This window comes from Panulirus ornatus, chromosome 17 (genome assembly GCF_036320965.1).
Source record: "Panulirus ornatus isolate Po-2019 chromosome 17, ASM3632096v1, whole genome shotgun sequence".
Classification (NCBI taxonomy): domain Eukaryota; kingdom Metazoa; phylum Arthropoda; class Malacostraca; order Decapoda; family Palinuridae; genus Panulirus; species Panulirus ornatus.
Window position 1 is genome coordinate 56,760,590 of NC_092240.1, and position 21,336 is coordinate 56,781,925.

Genomic DNA, 21,336 nt, shown 5'->3' on the forward strand with positions numbered 1-21,336 from the left:
CAAAGCAAACACCTGATCCACACATCCTCTACCACTTCTGAAACCAAACTGCTCTTCCCCAATCTGATGCTCTGTACATGCCTTCACCCTCTCAATCAATACCCTCCCATATAATTTACCAGGAATACTCAACAAACTTATACCTCTGTTGAGTATATATATATATATATATCTTTCATTCAAACTATTCGCCATTTCCCGCATTAGCGAGGTAGCGTTAAGAACAGATGACTGGGCCTTTGAGGGACTACCCTCACCTGGCCCAATTCTTTGTTCCTTCTTTTGGAAAATTAAAAAAAAAAAAAAAAATGAGAGGGGAGGATTTCCAGCCCCCCGCTCCCTCCCCTTTTAGTCGCCTTCTACGACACGCAGGGAATACGTGGGAAGTAAAATCCCTGTGTTTCATATAGGCTGTGTTTCCAAGCACATCTACCTTTACTAAAAGTAAGCAGCAACTGTAAAAAATTTCAAAGGGATGAATTAGTTTACTATTCTTACAAACTTGTCTTTAGGGGAGAATGTGGCATGAAGTTATACTGTGTATATATACCATGAAAATTACTAAAATCAAAAATTCCTTATGTAAAATGTAAGAATCTCTTCCTGCTCTTAATTCTATAACTGTAAATTATTTACCAGAATTTCAGAACTATATAAGATATCAAATGAAGCATGGCATAAATATTAGAAATATACATCCTTTAAAAATGTGATACTGATTGACTTGGTCCTCACTAATAACAATGTTGATGCTATGTCCTCATCATACTGCAATTTTCCCATTTCAGATCTACACCTCTAGTTTATGGCAATGAAATACAGAAAAACCTGACCTTTGTGGATATGTAACTACTATTATACACTGTTATGTGCATATTTCAGCACATTTTACATTTGTGTAAAAATGTAAGTTTGTATAAATGCTACCTATTAATCACAGTTAATAATTTCTACACAGTTTTCAAAGTCAGTTAAATATAAAAATATATTAAGAAACTTTCTTATTCACAAGAGAAAACTACCCATACTTATAACGAGATAAAGCTTGCATTGGAAGTTTTGACGACAATTATGAGTTGAAAACACAATCCAATAATAAACCTTGTTCATTCTTTTTTCTAAGTAAATAAAGACATCTGACACTCAAGTATTAATGTAATATTAGAATTTCAATGCTTACTTTTACAATGAGGATATCATCAGAACAACACATAAACACTTATTCACTGTTAGAATGTGCTGAAGAACCGTCTCAATGTGCGGTGTTTAACTTTCACAACAATAAGCACTAATTTCCACCATCAAATTGTTAGAGCTACAACTTTTCAAGGTATTTCTGTATGCAATCTCTTATAACAATATTTTCTCACAACTGACAAAAATGTAAGATCTTTTCATGATTATTTTATTCAAGTTCTCTTGCCAATTTTAGTTACTATATTTTCATCATCAGGGCAATTTAATTGTCCAGAGTAATTTGGTGAACTAAGTCTTAATATTGTTCCATTGGTTATGCCCAACCTTACAAGTTTTTGTCTTGTAATTAGATTCTGGTTTAGGCACCTAAATCTGGCATGCACACTTCACACTAGAAAAGCTGAGAATTCTTTCTAATAGTACCTGACACAAGAGGTTGTGATTGCTGATGGAAATCTTATCACTTTCCTTTATAATATAAAGGAATTCAGGCACTATCCTCAGATTAAAATCACTGGTATTGGTGAACACTAGTTCTTAACGTTCTCACTGGTTTAAGCAACCAGAAAAAATCTGCAGGAGATTTTACTAAAGTTATTTAGGGATCAAAATGAAAGCTTCTTCCCATTCCACTTAACATTTTGCACTTAAAAACTGCAACTAAGCAATCACAGGCGAGAGTAAAAGAGAAGGTAAGGGGTTATGATAGTAGTTCGCATCATATCACTAACTTCAGAGGAGCTTACCAATTTAATTTTGTCATCGTCACACTCCATCCACATACTTTCCTCATCCACCTTACTGCTTTCTTCTACATCTATGTGACCATTTAAGACTGATTGGGGACGGATGTGGTCCAACTGTAGTCCACAACATTTCATCCACTGACAGTCTACTTTGCCACTGTTGGCTGGTTGTAGCTGTGACTGATGTTGTAGTTGCTGTTCTGGGCATTTTGATGAATGCAGGGCACTCAAGCGAACAAATGACAAATAGTGTCCAGATGATAAAGTAGCTCCAAGGTGACAAACAACAGCTGTGAGATGGTAAGGTGTATATATATATATATATATATATATATATATATATATATATATATATATATACCAATTATTCCCTCAACTGCCACATTACTCACCTTTGCATTCAAATCACCCATCACTATAACCTGGTCTCGTGCATCAAAACCACTAACACACTCATTCAGCTGCTCCCAAAACACTTGCCTCTCTTGATCTTTGTTCTCATGCCCAGGTGCATATGCACCAATAATCACCCACCTCTCTCCATCAACTTTCAGTTTTACCCATATTAATCGAGAATTTACTTTCTTACACTCTATCACATACTCCCACAACTCCTGTTTCAGGAGTACTGCTACTCCTTCCCTTGCTCTTGTCCTCTCACTAACCCCTGACTTTACTCCCCAGACATTCCCAAACCACTCTTCCCCTTTACCCTTGAGCTTCGTTTCACTCAGAGCCAAAACATCCAGGTTCCTTTCCTCATACATGGTATACATGGGGTGTTCAGTGTTGTAAATGGAAATGGTGAAGAGCTTGTAGATTTATGTGCTGAAAAAGGACTGATGATTGGGAATACCTGGTTTAAAAAGCGAGATATACATAAGTATACTTATGTAAGTAGGAGAGATGGCCAGAGAGCGTTATTGGATTACGTGTTAATTGACAGGCGTGCGAAAGAGAGACTTTTGGATGTTAATGTGCTGAGAGGTGCAACTGGAGGGATGTCTGATCATTATCTTGTGGAGGCTAAGGTGAAGATTTGTATGGGTTTTCAGAAAAGAAGAGTGAATGGTGGGGTGAAGAGGGTGGTGAGAGTAAGTGAGCTTGAGGAGACCTGTGTGAGGAAGTACCAGGAGAGACTGAGTACAGAATGGAAAAAGGTGAGAACAATGGAAGCAAGGGGAGGGGGGGAGGAATGGGATGTATTTAGGGAATCAGTGATGGATTGCGCAAAAGATGCTTGTGGCATGAGAAGAGTGGGAGGTGGGTTGATTAGAAAGGGTAGTGAGTGGTGGGATGAAGAAGTAAGAGTATTAGTGAAAGAGAAGAGAGAGGCATTTGGACGATTTTTGCAGGGAAAAAATGCAATTCAGTGGGAGATGTATAAAAGAAAGAGACAGGAGGTCAAGAGAAAGGTGCAAGTGAAAAAAAGGGCAAATGAGAGTTGAGGTGAGAGAGTTTCATTAAATTTTAGGGAGAATAAAAAGATGTTCTGGAAGGAGGTAAATAAAGTGAGTAAGACAAGGGAGCAAATGGGAACTTCAGTGAAGGGCGCAAATGGGGAGGTGATAACAAGTAGTGGTGATGTGAGAAGGAGATGGAGTGAGTATTTTGAAGGTCTGTTGAATGTGTTTGATGATAGAGTGGCAGATATAGGGTGTTTTGGTCGAGGTGGTGTGCAAAGTGAGAGGGTTAGGGAAAATGATTTGGTAAACAGAGAAGAGGTAGTGAAAGCTTTGCGGAAGATGAAAGCCGGCAAGGCAGCAGGTTTGGATGGTATTGCAGTGGAATTTATTAAAAAAGGGGGTGACTGTATTGTTGACTGGTTGGTAAGGTTATTTAATGTATGTATGACTCATGGTGAGGTGCCTGAGGATTGGCGGAATGCGTGCATAGTGCCATTGTACAAAGGCAAAGGGGATAAGAGTGAGTGCTCAAATTACAGAGGTATAAGTTTGTTGAGTATTCCTGGTAAATTATATGGGAGGGTATTGATTGAGAGGGTGAAGGCATGTACAGAGCATCAGATTGGGGAAGAGCAGTGTGGTTTCAGAAGTGGTAGAGGATGTGTGGATCAGGTGTTTGCTTTGAAGAATGTATGTGAGAAATACTTAGAAAAGCAAATGGATTTGTATGTAGCATTTATGGATCTGGAGAAGGCATATGATAGAGTTGATAGAGATGCTCTGTGGAAGGTATTAAGAATATATGGTGTGGGAGGAAAGTTGTTAGAAGCAGTGAAAAGTTTTTTATCGAGGATGTAAGGCATGTGTACGTGTAGGAAGAGAGGAAAGTGATTGGTTCTCAGTGAATGTAGGTTTGCGGCAGGGGTGTGTGATGTCTCCATGGTTGTTTAATTTGTTTATGGATGGGGTTGTTAGGGAGGTAAATGCAAGAGTTTTGGAAAGAGGGGCAAGTATGAAGTCTGTTGTGGATGACAGAGCTTGGGAAGTGAGTCAGTTGTTGTTCGCTGATGATACAGCGCTGGTGGCTGATTCATGTGGGAAACTGCAGAAGCTGGTGACTGAGTTTGGTAAAGTGTGTGGAAGAAAGTTAAGAGTAAATGTGAATATGAGCAAGGTTATTAGGTACAGTAGGGTTGAGGGTCAAGTCAATTGGGAGGTGAGTTTGAATGGAGAAAAACTGGAGGAAGTGAAGTGTTTTAGATATCTGGGAGTGGATCTGGCAGCGGATGGAACCATGGAAGCAGAAGTGGATCATAGGGTGGGGGAGGGGGCGAAAATTCTGGGGGCCTTGAAGAATGTGTGGAAGTCGAGAACATTATCTCGGAAAGCAAAAATGGGTATGTTTGAAGGAATAGTGGTTCCAACAATGTTGTATGGTTGCGAGGCGTGGGCTATGGATAGAGTTGTGCGCAGGAGGATGGATGTGCTGGAAATGAGATGTTTGAGGACAATGTGTGGTGTGAGGTGGTTTGATCGAGTGAGTAACGTAAGGGTAAGAGAGATGTGTGGAAGTAAAAAGAGCGTGGTTGAGAGAGCAGAAGAGGGTGTTTTGAAGTGGTTTGGGCACATGGAGAGGATGAGTGAGGAAAGATTGACCAAGAGGATATATGTGTCGGAGGTGGAGGGAGCAAGGAGAAGAGGGAGACCAAATTGGAGGTGGAAAGATGGAGTGAAAAAGATTTTGTGTGATCGGGGCCTGAACATGCAGGAGGGTGAAAGGAGGGCAAGGAATAGAGTGAATTGGAGCGATGTGGTATACCGGGGTTGACGTGCTGTTAGTGGATTGAATCAAGGCATGTGAAGCGTCTGGGGTAAACCATGGAAAGCTGTGTAGGTATGTATATTTGCGTGTGTGGACGTATGTATATACATGTGTATGGGGGTGGGTTGGGCCATTTCTTTCGTCTGTTTCCTTGCGCTACCTCGCAAACGCGGGAGACCGACAAAGTATAAAAAAAAAAAAATATATATATATATATATTTTCCTGGGATAGGGGAGAAAGAATACTTCCCACGTATTCCCTGCGTGTCATAGAAGGCGACTAAAAGGGAAAGGAGCGGGGGGGCTGGAAATCCTCCCCTCTCATTTTTTTTTAATTTTCCAAAAGATGGAACAGAGAAGGGGGCCACGTGAGGATACAAATCCATCTGGCGAGGTGGCGATCGGAATGAATAAAGGCAGACAGTATAAATTATGTGCATGTGTATTTATGTATATGTCTGTGTGTATATATATATGTATACATTGAGATGTATAGGTATGTACATTTGCGTGTGTGGACGTGTATGTATATACATGTGTATGTGGTTGGGTTGGGCCATTCTTTCGTCTGTTTTTTTGTGCTACCTCGCTAACGTGGGAGACAGCGACAAAGCAAAATAAATAAATATATATATTTCTTTTCTCTTAAACTATTTGCCATTTCCCGCGTTAGCGAGGTAGCGTTAAGAACAGAGGACTGGGCCTTTTTTGGAATATTCTCACCTGGCCCCCTCTGTTCCTTCTTTTGGAAAATTAAAAAAAAATCGAGACGGGAGAATTTCCAGCCCCCCGCTCCCTCCCCTTTTAGTCGCCCTCTACGACAGGAGGTCAAGAGAAAGGTGCAAGAGGTGAAAAAGAGGGCAAATGAGAGTTGGGGTGAGAGAGTATCATTAAATTTTAGGGAGAATAAAAAGATGTTCTGGAAGGAGGTAAATAAAGTGCATAAGACAAGGGAGCAAATGGGAACTTCAGTGAAGGGTGCAAATGGGGAGGTGATAACAAGTAGTGGTGATGTGAGAAGGAGATGGAGTGAGTATTTTGAAGGTTTGTTGAATGTGTTTGATGATAGAGTGGCAGATATAGGGTGTTTTGGTCGAGGTGGTGTGCAAAGTGAGAGGGTTAGGGAAAATGATTTGGTAAACAGAGAAGAGGTAGTAAAAGCTTTGCGGAAGATGAAAGCTGGCATGGCAGTAGATTTGGATGGTATTGCAGTGGAATTTATTAAAAAAGGGGGTGACTGTATTATTGACTGGTTGGTAAGGTTATTTAATGTATGTATGACTCATGGTGAGGTGCCTGAGGATTGGCGGAATGCGTGCATAGTGCTATTGTACAAAGGCAAAGGGGATAAGAGTGAGTGCTCAAATTACAGAGGTATAAGTTTGTTGAGTATTCCTGGTAAATTATATGGGAGGGTATTGATTGAGAGGGTGAAGGCATGTACAGAGCATCAGATTGGGGAAGAGCAGTGTGGTTTCAGAAGTGGTAGAGGATGTGTGGATCAGGTGTTTGCTTTGAAGAATGTATGTGAGAAATACTTAGAAAAGCAAATGGATTTGTATGTAGCATTTATGGATCTGGAGAAGGCATATGATAGAGTTGATGCTCTGTGGAAGGTATTAAGAATATATGGTGTGGGAGGCAAGTTGTTAGAAGCAGTGAAAAGTTTTTATCGAGGATGTAAGGCATATGTACGTGTAGGAAGAGAGGAAAGTGATTGGTTCTCAGTGAATGTAGGTTTGCGGCAGGGGTGTGTGATGTCTCCATGGTTGTTTAATTTGTTTATGGATGGGGTTGTTAGGGAGGTAAATGCAAGAGTTTTGGAAAGAGGGGCAAGTATGAAGTCTGTTGTGGATGACAGAGCTTGGGAAGTGAGTCAATTGTTATTCGCTGATGATACAGCGCTGGTGGCTGATTTATGTGAGAAACTGCAGAAGCTGGTGACTGAGTTTGGTAAAGTGTGTGAAAGAAGAAAGTTAAGAGTAAATGTGAATAATAGCAAGGTTATTAGGTACAGTAGGGTTGAGGGTCAAGTCAATTGGGAGGTAAGTTTGAATGGAGAAAAACTGGAGGCAGTAAAGTGTTTTAGACATCTGGGAGTGGATCTGGCAGCTAATGGAACCATGGAAGCGGAGGTGAATCATAGGGTGGGGGAGGGGGCGAAAATCCTGGGAGCCTTGAAGAATGTGTGGAAGTTGAGAACATTATCTCGGAAAGCAAAAATGGGTATGTTTGAAGGAATAGTGGTTCCAACAATGTTGTATGGCTGCGAGGCATGGGCTATGGATAGAGTTGTGCGCAGGAGGGTGGATGTGCTGGAAATGAGATGTTTGAGGACAATGTGTGGTGTGAGGTGGTTTGATCGAGTAAGTAATGTAAGGGTAAGAGAGATGTGTGGAAATAAAAAGAGCGTGGTTGAGAGAGCAGAAGAGGGTGTTTTGAAATGGTTTGGTCACATGGAGAGAATGAGTGAGGAAAGATTGACCATGAGCATATATGTGTCGGAGGTGGAGGGAACGAGGAGAAGTGGGAGACCAAATTGGAGGTGGAAAGATTGAGTGTAAAAGATTTTGTGTGATCGGGGCCTGAACATGCAGGAGGGTGAAAGGAGGGCAAGGAATAGAGTGAATTGGATCGATGTGGTATACCGGGGTTGACGTACTGTCAGTGGATTTGAATCAGGGCATGTGAAGCGTCTGGGGTAAACCATGGAAAGTTGTGTGGGGCCTGGATGTGGAAAGGGAGCTGTGGTTTCGGGCATTATTGCATGACAGCTAGAGACTGAGTGTGAACGAATGGGTCCTTTGTTGTCTTTTCCTAGTGCTATCTCGCACACATGAGGGGGGAGGGGGATGGTATTCCATTTGTGGCGAGGTGGCGATGGGAATGAATAAAGGCAGACAGTGTGAATTGTGTGCATGGGTATATATGTATGTGTCTGTGTGTGTATATATATGTGTACATTGAGATGTATAGGTATGTATATTTGCGTGTGTGGACGTGTATGTATATACATTGTGTATGGGGGTGGGTTGGTCCATTTCTTTCGTCTGTTTCCTTGCACTACCTTGCAAACGCGGGAGACAGCAAAAAAAAAAAAAAAAAAAAAAAAAAAAAAATATATATATATATATATATATATATATATATATATATATATATATATATATATATATATATATATATATATTCTTAATACCTTCCACAGAGCATCTCTATCAACTCTATCATATATGGTGTGGGAGGCAAGTTGTTAGAAGCAGTGAAAAGTTTTTATCGAGGATGTAAGGCATGTGTACGTGTAGGAAGAGAGGAAAGTGATTGGTTCTCAGTGAATGTAGGTTTGCGGCAGGGGTGTGTGATGTCTCCATGGTTGTTTAATTTGTTTATGGATGGGGTTGTTAGGGAGGTAAATGCAAGAGTTTTGGAAAGAGGGGCAAGTATGAAGTCTGTTGGGGATGAGAGAGCTTGGGAAGTGAGTCAGTTGTTGTTCGCTGATGATACAGCGCTGGTGGCGGATTCATGTGAGAAACTGCAGAAGCTGGTGACGGAGTTTGGTAAAGTGTGTGGAAGAAGAAAGTTAAGAGTAAATGTCAATAAGAGCAAGGTTATTAGGTACAGTAGGCTTGAGGGTCAAGTCAATTGGGAGGTGAGTTTGAATGGTGAGAGGCTGGAGGAAGTGAAGTGTTTTAGATATCTGGGAGTGGATCTGTCAGCGGATGGAACCATGGAAGCGGAAGTGGATCATAGGGTGGGGGAGGGGGCGAAAATTTTGGGAGCCTTGAAAAATGTGTGGAAGTCGAGAACATTATCCCGGAAAGCAAAAATGGGTATGTTTGAAGGAATAGTAGTTCCAACAATGTTGTATGGTTGCGAGGCGTGGGCTATGGATAGAGTTGTGCGCAGGAGGATGGATGTGCTGGAAATGAGATGTTTGAGGACAATGTGTGGTGTGAGGTGGTTTGATCGAGTAAGTAACGTAAGGGTAAGAGAGATGTGTGGAAATAAAAAGAGCGTGGTTGAGAGAGCAGAAGAGGGTGTTTTGAAATGGTTTGGGCACATGGAGAGAATGAGTGAGGAAAGATTGACCAAGAGGATATATGTGTCGGAGGTGGAGGGAACGAGGAGAAGAGGGAGACCAAATTGGAGGTGGAAAGATGGAGTGAAAAGGATTTTGTGTGATTGGGGCCTGAACATGCAGGAGGGTGAAAGGAGGGCAAGGAATAGAGTGAATTGGAGCGATGTGGTATACAGGGGTTGACGTGCTGTCAGTGGATTGAATCAAGGCATGTGAAGCGTCTGGGGTAAACCATGGAAAGCTGTGTAGGTATGTATATTTGCGTGTGTGGACGTGTGTATGTACATGTGTATGGGGGGGGTTGGGCCATTTCTTTCGTCTGTTTCCTTGCGCTACCTCGCAAACGCGGGAGACAGCGACAAAGTATAAAAAAAAAAAAAAAAAAAAAAAAATATATATATATATATATATATATATATATATATATATATATATATATATATTACCACACATCTCTCTCTCCTTTCATTACTTACTTCAACCACATATTGTCCTTAAACATTTCATTTTTTTGTTAATTCATACTTTCACAATGTTAACATGTTCATATATTCTTATCACAAACTTTCTGTGACCTAACTAACCTTGTAGAAATTGTGACCTCAACCCTCCAATTGAGGTCAGTTATGATTGGGAGGGTTGGAGGGGTAGCACTAATCCAACTGTCAATGTCTGCTCGTGCAGGTCCAAAAATAACTCTACCCACATCAGAAGCAAACGTGTGCGGTAGTCTGAAAGAGAAATGTCTTTAAAATCTTCTGTTTACAAACACTTATTATGATATACATTACACATAAAGTAGTGTGAGAGAAATGTCTGTAAAATTTTCAGTTTATAAATACTCATATTATGATACCCATTATCAAATTTCAGTTTACAAATATTATTATGATATCGATTACAAATATAAAACAATTCCAAAATGGCTAGTTTTATTCATGGAACTATTCTGGAACCCCTTTTTTCTTCTTGCTTTTTTCATTTGAGAAAGGCCTTTGTTTCATAGATAAAAATCCTCTTCCAGGCCAGGTTCTGAATGAAGGAAAAGAAAGTATGAAAATAGCTTAAAAATAAAAAAAAGAATTAGTGTAAGGAGGGAAAAGTTAAGAGTATTACTGCATATACTCAAGTAACTGTTGATCTCAAGTAACCATTGATCTTAGATCTTTTGGCCAAAACATCCTTCATTTAACATATATCTCATTTATCAATCAACATCAGAGAGAGATGCTTAATAATTAAACAATGAAACACAGACACAAGAAGAAGAAACTGTATATATATATCAAACTTAGTCACTGTCTCCCGCGTTAGTGAGGTAGTGCAAGGAAACAGACGAAAGAATGGCCCAACCCACCCACAAACACATGTATATACATAAACGCCCACACACGCACATATACATACCTATACATTTCAATGTACACAGACATATACATATATACACATCCACACTTGATGCCTTCATCTATTCCCATCGCCACCCTACTACATGAAATGGCACCCCCCTCCCCTGCGTGCGCATGAGGTAGTGCAAGGAAAAGACAACAAAGGCCATATTCGTTCACATTCAGTCTCTAGCTGTCATGTGTAATGCACCCAAACCACAGCTCCCTTTCCACATCCAAGCCCCACAAAACTTTCCGTGGTTTACCCCAGATGCTTCACATGCCCTGGTTCAATCCACTAACAGCATGTCGACTTTGGTATACCACATTGTTCCAATTCACTCTGTTCCTTGCACGCCTTTCACCCTCCTGCATATTCAGACCCTGATCACTCAAAATCTTTTTCACTCCATCCTTCCACCTCCAATTTGGTCTCCCACTTCTCCTTGTCCCCTCCACCTCTGACACATGTATCCTTTTTGTCAATCTTTCCTCACTCATTCTCTCTATGTGACCAAACCATTTCAACACACCCTCTTCTGCTCTCACTACCACACTCTTTTTATTACCACACATCTCTCTTACTCTTCTATTATTTACTTGATCAAACCACCCACATACTGTCCTAAAACATTTCATTTCCAACACATCCACCCTCCTCCGCACAACCCATCTATAGCCCATGCCTTGCAACCATATAACACTGGTGTAACCACTATTCCTTCAAACATACCCATTTTTGCTCTCCGAGATAATGTTCTCGCCTTCCACACATTCTTCAATGCTCCCAGAACTTTCGCCCCCTCCCCCACCCTATGACTCACTTCCGCTTCCATGGTTCCATCCGCTGCTAAATCCACTCCCAGATATCTAAAACACTTCACTTCCTCCAGTTTTTCTCCATTCAAATTTACCTCCCAATTAACTTGTCCCTCAACCCTACTGAACCTAAAAACCTTGCTCTTATCCACATTTACTCTCAGCTCTCTTCTTTCACACACTTTACCAAACTCAGCCACCAGCACTGTAACATCAGCGAACAAAAACTGACTCACTTCCCAAGCCCTATCATTCACAACAGACTGCATACTTGCCCCTCTCTCCAAAACTCTTGTATTCACCTCCCTATCCACCCCACCCATAAACAAATTAAACAACTATGGAGACATCATGCACCCCTGCCGCAAACCGACATTCACTGAGAACCAATCACTTTCCTCTCTTCTGACTCATACACATGCCTTATATCCTTGGAAAAACTTTTCACTCCTTTCAGCAACTTACCTCCCACACCATATACTCTTAGTACCTTACACAAAGCATCTCTATCCACTCTATCATATGCCTTCTCCAGACCCATAAATAGTACATACAAATCCATCTGTTTTTCTAAGTATTTCTCACATACATTCTTCAAAGCAAACACCTGATCCACACTTCCTCTACCACCTCTGAAACCACAATGCTCTTCCCCAATCTGATGCTCTGTACATGCCTTCACCTTCTCAATCAATACCCTCCCATATAATTTCCCAGGAATACTCAACAAACTTATGCCTCTGTAATTTGAACACTCACCTTTATCCCCTTTGCCTTTGTACAATGGCACTATGCAAGCATTCCGCCAATCCTCAGGCACTTCACCATGAGCCATACATACAATGAATATCCTGACCAACCAATCAACAAGAGTCACCCTCTTTTTTAATACATTCCACTGCAATACCATCCAAAGTTGCTCCCTTGCCAGCTTTCATCTGCAAAGCTTTCACTACCTCTTCTCTGTTCACCGAACTATTCTCCCTGACCCTCTCACTTCGCACACCACCCGGACTAAAACAACCTATATCTGCCACTCTATCATTAAACACATTCAACAAATTTTCAAAATACTCACTCCATCTCCTTCTCACATCACCACTGCTCGTTACTACTTCCCCATTTGCCCCCCTTATCGATGTTCCTATTTGTTCTCTCGTCTTATGCACTTTATTTACCTCATTCCAAAAATCTTTTTACTCTCCTTAAAATTTATTGATACTCTCTCACCCCAACTCACATTTGTCTTCTTTTTCACCTCTTGCACCTTTTTCTTGACCTCCTGCTGCTTTCTTTTATACACATCCCAGTCATTTGCACTACTTCCCTGCAAAAATCATCCAAATGCCTCTCTTTTCTCTTACTAACAATCTTACTTCTTCATCCCACCACTCACTACCTTTTCTAATCTACCCACCTCCCACCTTTCTCATGCCACATGCATCTTTTGTGCGAGCCATCACTGCTTCCCAAAATACATCCCATTCCTCCCCCACTCCCTTTATGTCATTTGCTCTCACCTTTTGCCATTCTGCACTCAATCTTTCCCAGTACTTCCTCACACAAGTATCCTTTCCAAGCTCACTTACTCTCACCACTCTCTTCACCCCAACATTCTCACTTCTTTTCTGAAAACCTCTACAAATCTTCACCTTCACCTCCACAAGATAGTGATCAGACATCCCCTCAGAGCACATTAACATCCAAAAGTCTCTTACACGCCTATCACTTAACACACAATTCAATAACACCGTCTGGCCATCTCTCCTACTCACATATGTATACTTATGTATCGCTCTCTTTTTAAACAAGGTATTCCCAATCATCAGTCCTTTTTCAGCACACAAATCCACAGGCTCTTCACCATTTCCATTTACAACACTTAACACCCCATGTACACCAGTTATACCCTCAACTGCCACATTACTCACCTTTGCATTCAAATCACCCATCACTATAACCCGGTCTTGTGCATCAAAGCTGCTAACACACTCACTCAGCTGCTCCCAAAACACTTGCCTCTCATGATCTTTCTTCTCATCACCAGGTGCATATGCACCAATAATCACCCATTTTTCTCCATCCACTTTCAGCTTTACCCATATCAATCTAGGGTTTACTTTCCTACACTCTATCCCGTATTCACACAACTCCTGCTTCAGTAGTAGTGCTACTCCTTCTTTTGCTCTTGTCCTCTCACTAACCCCTGGCTTTACTCCCAAGACATTTCCAAACTACTCTTACCCTCGAGCTTCGTTTCACTCTGAGCCAAAACATCCAGGTTCCTATCCTCAAACATACTACCTATCTCTCCTCTTGGTTACATCCACATACATTTTTTTTTTTTTTTTTTTTTTGCTTTGTCGCTGTTTCCCGCGTTTGCGAGGTAGCGCAAGGAAACAAAAGAAATGGCCCAACCCACCCCCATACACATGTATATACATACGTCCACACATGCAAATATACATACCTACACAGCTTTCCATGGTTTACCCCAGACGCTTCACATGCCCTGATTCAATCCACTGACAGCACGTCAACCCCGATATACCACATCAATCCAATTCACTCTATTCCTTGCCCTCCTTTCACCCTCCTGCATGTTCAGGCCCCGATCACACAAAATCTTTTTCACTCCATCTTTCCACCTCCAATTTGGTCTCCCACTTCTCCTCGTTCCCTCCACCTCCGACACATATATCCTCTTGGTCAATCTTTCCTCACTCATTCTCTCCATGTGCCCAAACCATTTCAAAATACCCTCTTCTGCTCTCTCAACCACGCTCTTTTTATTTCCACACATCTCTCTTACCCTTACGTTACTTACTCGATCAAACCACCTCACACCACACATTGTCCTCAAACATCTCATTTCCAGCACATCCATCCTCCTGCGCACAACTCTATCCATAGCCCACGCCTCGCAACCATACAACATAGTTGGAACCACTATTCCTTCAAACATACCCATTTTTGCTTTCCGTGATAATGTTCTCGACTTCCACACATTCTTCAAGGCTCCCAGAATTTTCGCCCCCTCCCCCACCCTATGATCCACTTCTGCTTCCATGGTTCCATCCGCTGCCAGATCCACTCCCAGATATCTAAAACACTTTACTTCCTCCAGTTTTTCTCCATTCAAACTTACCTCCCAATTGACTTGACCCTCAACCCTACTATACCTAATAACCTTGCTCTTATTCACATTTACTCTTAACTTTCTTCTTTCACACACTTTACTAAACTCAGTCACCAGCTTCTGCAGTTTCTCACATGAATCAGCCACCAACGCTGTATCATCAGCGAACAACAACTGACTCACTTCCCAAGCTCTCTCATCCCCAACAGACTTCATACTTGCCCCTCTTTCCAAAACTCTTGCATTCACCTCCCTAACAACCCCATCCATAAACAAATTAAACAACCATGGAGACATCACACACCCCTGCCACAAACCTACATTCACTGAGAACCAATCACTTTCCTCTCTTCCTACACATACACATGCCATACATCCTCAATAAAAACTTTTCACTGCTTCTAACAACTTGCCTCCCACACCATATATTCTTAATACCTTCCACAGAGCATCTCTATCAACTCTATCATGTGCCTTCTCCAGATCCATAAATACTACATACAAATCCATTTGCTTTTCTAAGTATTTCTCACATACATTCTTCAAAGCAAACACCTGATCCACACATCCTCTACCACTTCTGAAACCACACTGCTCTTCCCCAATCTGATGCTCTGTACATGCCTTCACCCTCTCAATCAATACCCTCCCATATAATTTACCAGGAATACTCAACAAACTTATACCTCTGTAATTTGAGCACTCACTCTTATCCCCTTTGCCTTTGTACAATGGCACTATGCACGCATTCCGCCAATCCTCAGGCACCTCACCATGAGTCATACATACATTAAATAATCTTACCAACCAGTCAATAATACAGTCACCCCCTTTTTTAATAAATTCCACTGCAATACCATCCAAACCTGCTGCCTTGCCAGCTTTCATCTTCCGCAAAGCTTTTACTACCTCTTCTCTGTTTACCAAATCATTTTCCCTAACCCTCTCACTTTGCACACCACCTCGACCAAAACACCCTATATCTGCCACTCTATCATCAAACACATTCAACAAACCTTCAAAATACTCACTCCATCTCCTTCTCACATCACCACTATTTGTTATCACCTCCCCATTTGCGCCCTTCACTGAAGTTCCCATTTGCTCCCTTGTCTTACACACTTTATTTACCTCCTTCCAGAACATCTTTTTATTCTCCCTAAAATTTAATGATACTCTCTCACCCCAACTCTCATTTGCCCTCTTTTTCACCTCTTGCACCTTTCTCTTGACCTCCTGTCTCTTTCTTTTATACATCTCCCACTCAATTGCATTTTTTCCCTGCAAAAATCATCCAAATGCCTCTCTCTTCTCTTTCACTAATAATCTTACTTCTTCATCCCACCACTCACTACCCTTTCTAATCAACCCATCTCCCACTCTTCTCATGCCACAAGCATCTTTTGCGCAATCCATCACTGATTCCCTAAATACATCCCATTCCTCCCCCACTCCCCTTATTTCCGTTGTTCTCACCTTTTTCCATTCTGTACTCAGTCTCTCCTGGTACTTCCTCACACATTTAGCTACCCTAATCTGAGCCTTCTGGGGAGGATGAACACTCCCCGCATGACTCCTTCTGTTTCCCTTTCAGAAATTTAAATAGGAGGGGGTTTCCAGCTCCACCACTCCCGCCCCCTTTAGTTGCCTTCTATGACACATGGGGAATATGTGGGAAGTATTCTTTCTCCCATATCCCCAGGGATATTCCTATTGTATCCAATTTTGTCTATGAGGTTAACATCTCTTGCTTCTTCATGGAGGGGTTCTAAACTTGGAAGAGCACATGTGGGGCATTTCAGAGATGTTATATTTGTGATACAAAATGAAAGATAATATGAGTAATGGACAACTTTACATAATGAGCATTACATGTGAACTGGCAGGGGATGGGCCACATTTTCCATAATTTCATGCAATAACCACATGAAATAGAAACTGTAAATAATATTTTTGCTAAAGTGTTTAAGTGCAAACCATATCTCATATATAACAAATTTTTTATGGTCAAAAATAGATCACTTCTCTCAATTCATTTCTGATGAACTTATTCACAGCATACAAAACATGCATTATTGTGAGATGTGATTAAATGGTGAGTAGTCTGATAATGTTAGGGGATTCAAATATACAGGAAATACACTTGGTGCAGGCGGTAAATTCTTTTAGTTAATTTAATGGTGTAAATATCTAATACTGCATATGTATAACTATTATTTACCAGATTCTACGTAAATACATTTGCCATTCTTAAGAAAATCATTTCAGAAAGGAACTGAATATTCAACTAACCCAATATTTGCAAGATCAGCAGCGAAGATGTCCTGACGGGTAGTGATGGTATTGACCCGCAGTGCTGCCTGAAGTAAGGATACAACTCCAGCATACTGGAAACATATATTCTGTAAAGATATACACCAAGTCTTTGTGTTATGAAAATACACTAAATAATTTTTTCATGGTAGTGAACTGACAAAGGCATCTGAATGCCTTAATCATGGCCCCCTGATATGCCAGAGGTCATACAGAGTAGTGATGTGTGAGAGTCTAAGTGGGGAGAGTGTGGGGCAATTGAGTAGTAAGTTTTCAGTGTCTTCACTATGGTAGCTGCAATGTGGACATGAAGGGTCTTAAGATGTGCTGAAATTGATGTGGATGAATGTAATGTTGACTTGTCAGCATACGAGTGCACTGGATTATTTGTGAAGAGGAAATCATTGAAAAAAAGGAGAAAAAGTGTAGGGGGCAGGACAGAACCTTAAGGAACACCACTACTGATGGAGAAAAGAGGGAGGCTGATCCATCAACAACCACAAAGATAGATCGGCCAGACAGAAAGCAAGATATGAAGGAGCAAAGTGAGGGAGAAAAGCAATAAGACGGGAGCTTGGAAATGAGACCTCAATGCCACATCCTGTCAAAAGCCTTAGATATGTCAAGGACAACTACACATAACTCCCCAAAATCATTCAGGGCTGATGACCAGACATTAGTAAGATAGGAAAGAATATCACCAGTGGATCTCATCTTCTGGAGATTACTGTGATTTTTGAGGCATTTAAGGATATAGGAGTTGAGAAGGGATTCAAAGACTGGAAATGGTAGATGTCAAAGCAATAGGATGATAGTTAGAGGGGTGAGAATGGTCATCCTTCTTAGGGATTGGATGGATCAATGCATGATTCCATGAAGGAAAAAATTTGGTTTTTAGAAAAGAAATGGTACAGACGTACAAGCACAGGTACAAGTTTAGAGGCACACTCTTTCAGTACATGGGGATGGATGCCATCAGGACCATAAGCACTGCCTGTGTCCTGAGAGAGAAGCACTTTTTAAACAGTACAAAAAGAGATTAAAAGAAGAGGCATAGGATAAGCAAGAACATCAGAGGGTGAAGGAGTGTTAGTCATCCAAGATGGAATTAAAGGAGAAACAGGAACCAAAGAGAGTTGCTCTGTGTATGGGAGAGACAGCTATAGTACCATCAGAATGGAAAAGTGATGGAAAGTTAAGAGTGACAGAAGTCTTTGAGATGCCCTTAGCTAAAGATCAGAAAGACCTATCAGTGGATGACGAGAAGAGGTTATTGCACTTCCTTTGGATAAAGGAACGCTTTGCCTCATGGATAATATGTTTGCAGTGATTATGGACAGTGATAAAAGCTAAACATGAGCCAGAGGAAGGAGAGTTTTTTCAAGCCTGATAAGCCCGATCCCATGCCTGAATGGCCTCAGAACAGGAACAGTTGAACCATGGATTGGATGAAGAAGTTGTCTTGAAAAAAGAGGGGATAAATGCTTCCATTTCTGCAACAATGGATAGGGTGGGAGGTAATTTGCTCTATTTCATTGACAATGGAGAATGTGAAGGGCTTCAATCCCTCAACTATCCATATGAGAGGAATTTGACCATTCCCTATGCTGAATGTTGAAATCCCTGAGGTAGAGGATCTTAGCTTGCAGGTGAAAGGATGTCACTATTTCATGGCAGGAGTTTGGACACAAAATGTGCAGAATTAGGAGAGCAGTAGGCAAAACAGAGGAAAAGTGTGGAAGTAGGGAGACAGATCTTGAGCTGCATAAGATCAAGGTTTGGAGACTAGATCCATGAGGCGTGCAACAGGTGTCTTGATGTTGGAATAAGCACGAACACCACCTATGAACCGGGATTGTGAGTGGAGGTTATAGTTAGATATGAAAAAGGGACTAGTGAGAACATCATTAGAAAACTGTCTCAGAAGAAGTAAGAAATTAGGAGAGGAACTAGAGAGATGGTGTTCAACTGAAGATAGGTTACTAGAAAGACCACAAATTTGGTATAGTGAATAAAAAAAGAGGAAGGTCTGACCCTGATTTTCCTAAAGATATCTTTAAGAATTTCTTGTATTTGTGAAAAAGACAACAGAGAGAAATAACATCTATGAACAATTCACTGACATAAAGTGTATTTTCAGTATACTGAACATAAAAATATCTGACTTACCAAGAGTGAGTCATGCGTCACAGGTTGGCTATTATCATACAGGTGCTTGATGGCCGTCTCACACTCATCTTCTCCTAGAGTTCCTTGCAGATAGGCAAGCCCCACTGTTTGAGACCAAAGGAATTTAAGAGACAAGTAGAATCTCATGTGATAACTTACTTGAAAAAAAAAAAAGGATGAACCTCAACAAACGGCTGCTACTATAGCAGATTATTGTATTCTACCCCGTAAATAAATTTTCAATACACTTTTGCACACTTTCAAGTAAAATACTTTCAAGTAAATTTTTAAGGTACTCAAGTCTGAAATTATATAGACACATTCATATATACGGTCTGCACCAAAGGTAAGTCATGAGCTAAAAAAAAAGATATTTTTATGGTTAAGTAGCCTAAAAAAAATAAATGGAAATAACACTTACCAACATAATCAATACTTTGTTAAATTCCCTTTCCTCTTACTGCAGTCTTGTAGCCTATTGGGAACACTCATCAAGATTCTTAAGTAGTCCTGGGGTAAACTATCCCATTACTACTTAATTGCCACCTCAAGGTTTGACACACAAGACGTCCATATCACATAGATGTTGCTTTACAATAGACCATAGGTCTTCCATTAGGTTTGGGTTGTTTCCTGGCCTGTCCTTGAAATAATTCACCTCTATTATTAAGCCACTGTGTAAAAGACCTTACACTGTGGCAGGGAGCCCCATCCCACAGAAATATTTTTGCCTTTGTACTTTCAAATGAATTGGGTAAATGGCCAGTAAGCATGTTCAAATATGCTACCTGGTTCATTTCCATATTCTTGGGTAAGATTACCAAATCGAGAACATCACAGTAGCTGAAATAGCCCCAACCATGAGAGAAGGGGAGTGTTTTACAGTCTTTTCTGCTTACTATGGCAGGTGCAGGTCCAAAAGGGGTGGCCTGTATACCCTCCCTGTGATGTTTCCCATCACAGTAAATGTTAACTCATCAATCCATAACACAGTTCTCCATTTTTCCTAGTTATAAACACTATTTTTTTTCAAAACTTCACTTATTCATCCTTTTGGGTGGTAGTCAGCTGAGGTTTATGACGGGCATGAAAACTACAAAATCCTAAGTCTTTATGAAGTATCTTTTGAACACTCCTTAGCGTGACAAGATTAAGCAAGTTAGCGTTCTTCTGTTTGCTTTCACAGGCTGTTGGGATAGTCAGGCCTTAACCTGTCTTGCAATCATTTTACAGTTCCTGGGAGAAATTAATTTTGGCCTTTCACACTTAGGAAGAGGAGTTGGTATAATGGACTACCTTAATTCCACAAACCGCTTCACCACCTTTGGGCACTTTGCTGACAGACACCTGTTTGCTCAGCAATATATTTCAAATTAAGCCCTGCTTTAAATAAAAGTATCACTACTACAATATCCTCCTTCATTGTAACCCTCCTGGGCATAATGGGATGGCACAAGAGATAGGTAACTGCAGATAATTTTATGAAGAAAAAATACACATGTGCAAACAAAACAGACATAAGCTAGACACAAACTGATGGTTATGATGCATTATCACATTACTGCCAAACATGTGATTAGTGCTATCAATGCACAACCTAACATATTACAATTGCCAGGGTCTCTACATGAACTCATGAAACTTTTCGCAATAAGTCAACAGCCCTCCAGTGCCTCAACTTTTGGCAAAGACTATACATATCTATGTGTCTGTCTATAACCCATTCCCTCCAAGAAATCCCATCAAGAAGGTGGCCATGACAAAAGTGTCTTCATATATTCCTGTCCTGACATGCCTCCCTTGCATATGCCATTCCAAGCATTCTTCCACATTTATCTCCCTCCAGTACTTTTCCACTCTATTTCCCCATGTCAGAGATGATTTTCCTCTCACGCCAACTCCTTTAGTTGTAGTTGTACAGATGTAGAACCATCTCTCTCCTGCTCCTGCACATGCACACTTTAATAGTGATAATACATGCACGCATACTGACTAAAAAAAAGTAAATTCAGTCCAGAAATCAATTCCAAGGAAAATAAGTTTAATATACACAAATGCATAGAGCATCATCACGAAACGCGATGAACTTATATCCTATGCAGTTACGGAAAAACAAACATAATTGCAATCTCCGAAATGAGGGTAAACTCTGAGAATAAACACTTAATCACCAAGTTAGCAATACCTGGATACAAACTATTTACGAGACTAATTATACAGGGTAGGTGATAGAGTTTTGATCTAAGTTGATAACACTCT

The 21,336-nt window shown here is 40.7% G+C and overlaps 2 protein-coding genes across 2 annotated transcripts in view; one reads left to right on the forward strand and one right to left on the reverse strand.

Annotated features, from left to right (window-relative positions):
- The window catches only part of Echs1 (Enoyl-CoA hydratase, short chain 1), an 80,325-nt gene extending 79,391 nt beyond the window's left edge, over positions 1 to 934 (forward strand). The window contains exon 8 of the mRNA XM_071672674.1: positions 789 to 934. The gene's annotated coding sequence lies outside the window, so the exon portion shown is untranslated. The remainder of the gene's footprint in view (positions 1 to 788) is intronic.
- The window catches only part of LSm-4 (Like Sm protein 4), a 62,276-nt gene that overhangs the window by 10,106 nt on the left and 30,834 nt on the right, over positions 1 to 21,336 (reverse strand). Inside the window, exons 3-5 of the mRNA XM_071672675.1 lie at positions 19,078 to 19,181; positions 16,888 to 16,997; positions 9,834 to 9,980 (exon numbers count right to left, since the gene is read on the reverse strand). Coding sequence (XP_071528776.1) covers positions 9,834 to 9,980; positions 16,888 to 16,997; positions 19,078 to 19,181 — 361 coding nt within the window. The remainder of the gene's footprint in view (positions 1 to 9,833; positions 9,981 to 16,887; positions 16,998 to 19,077; positions 19,182 to 21,336) is intronic.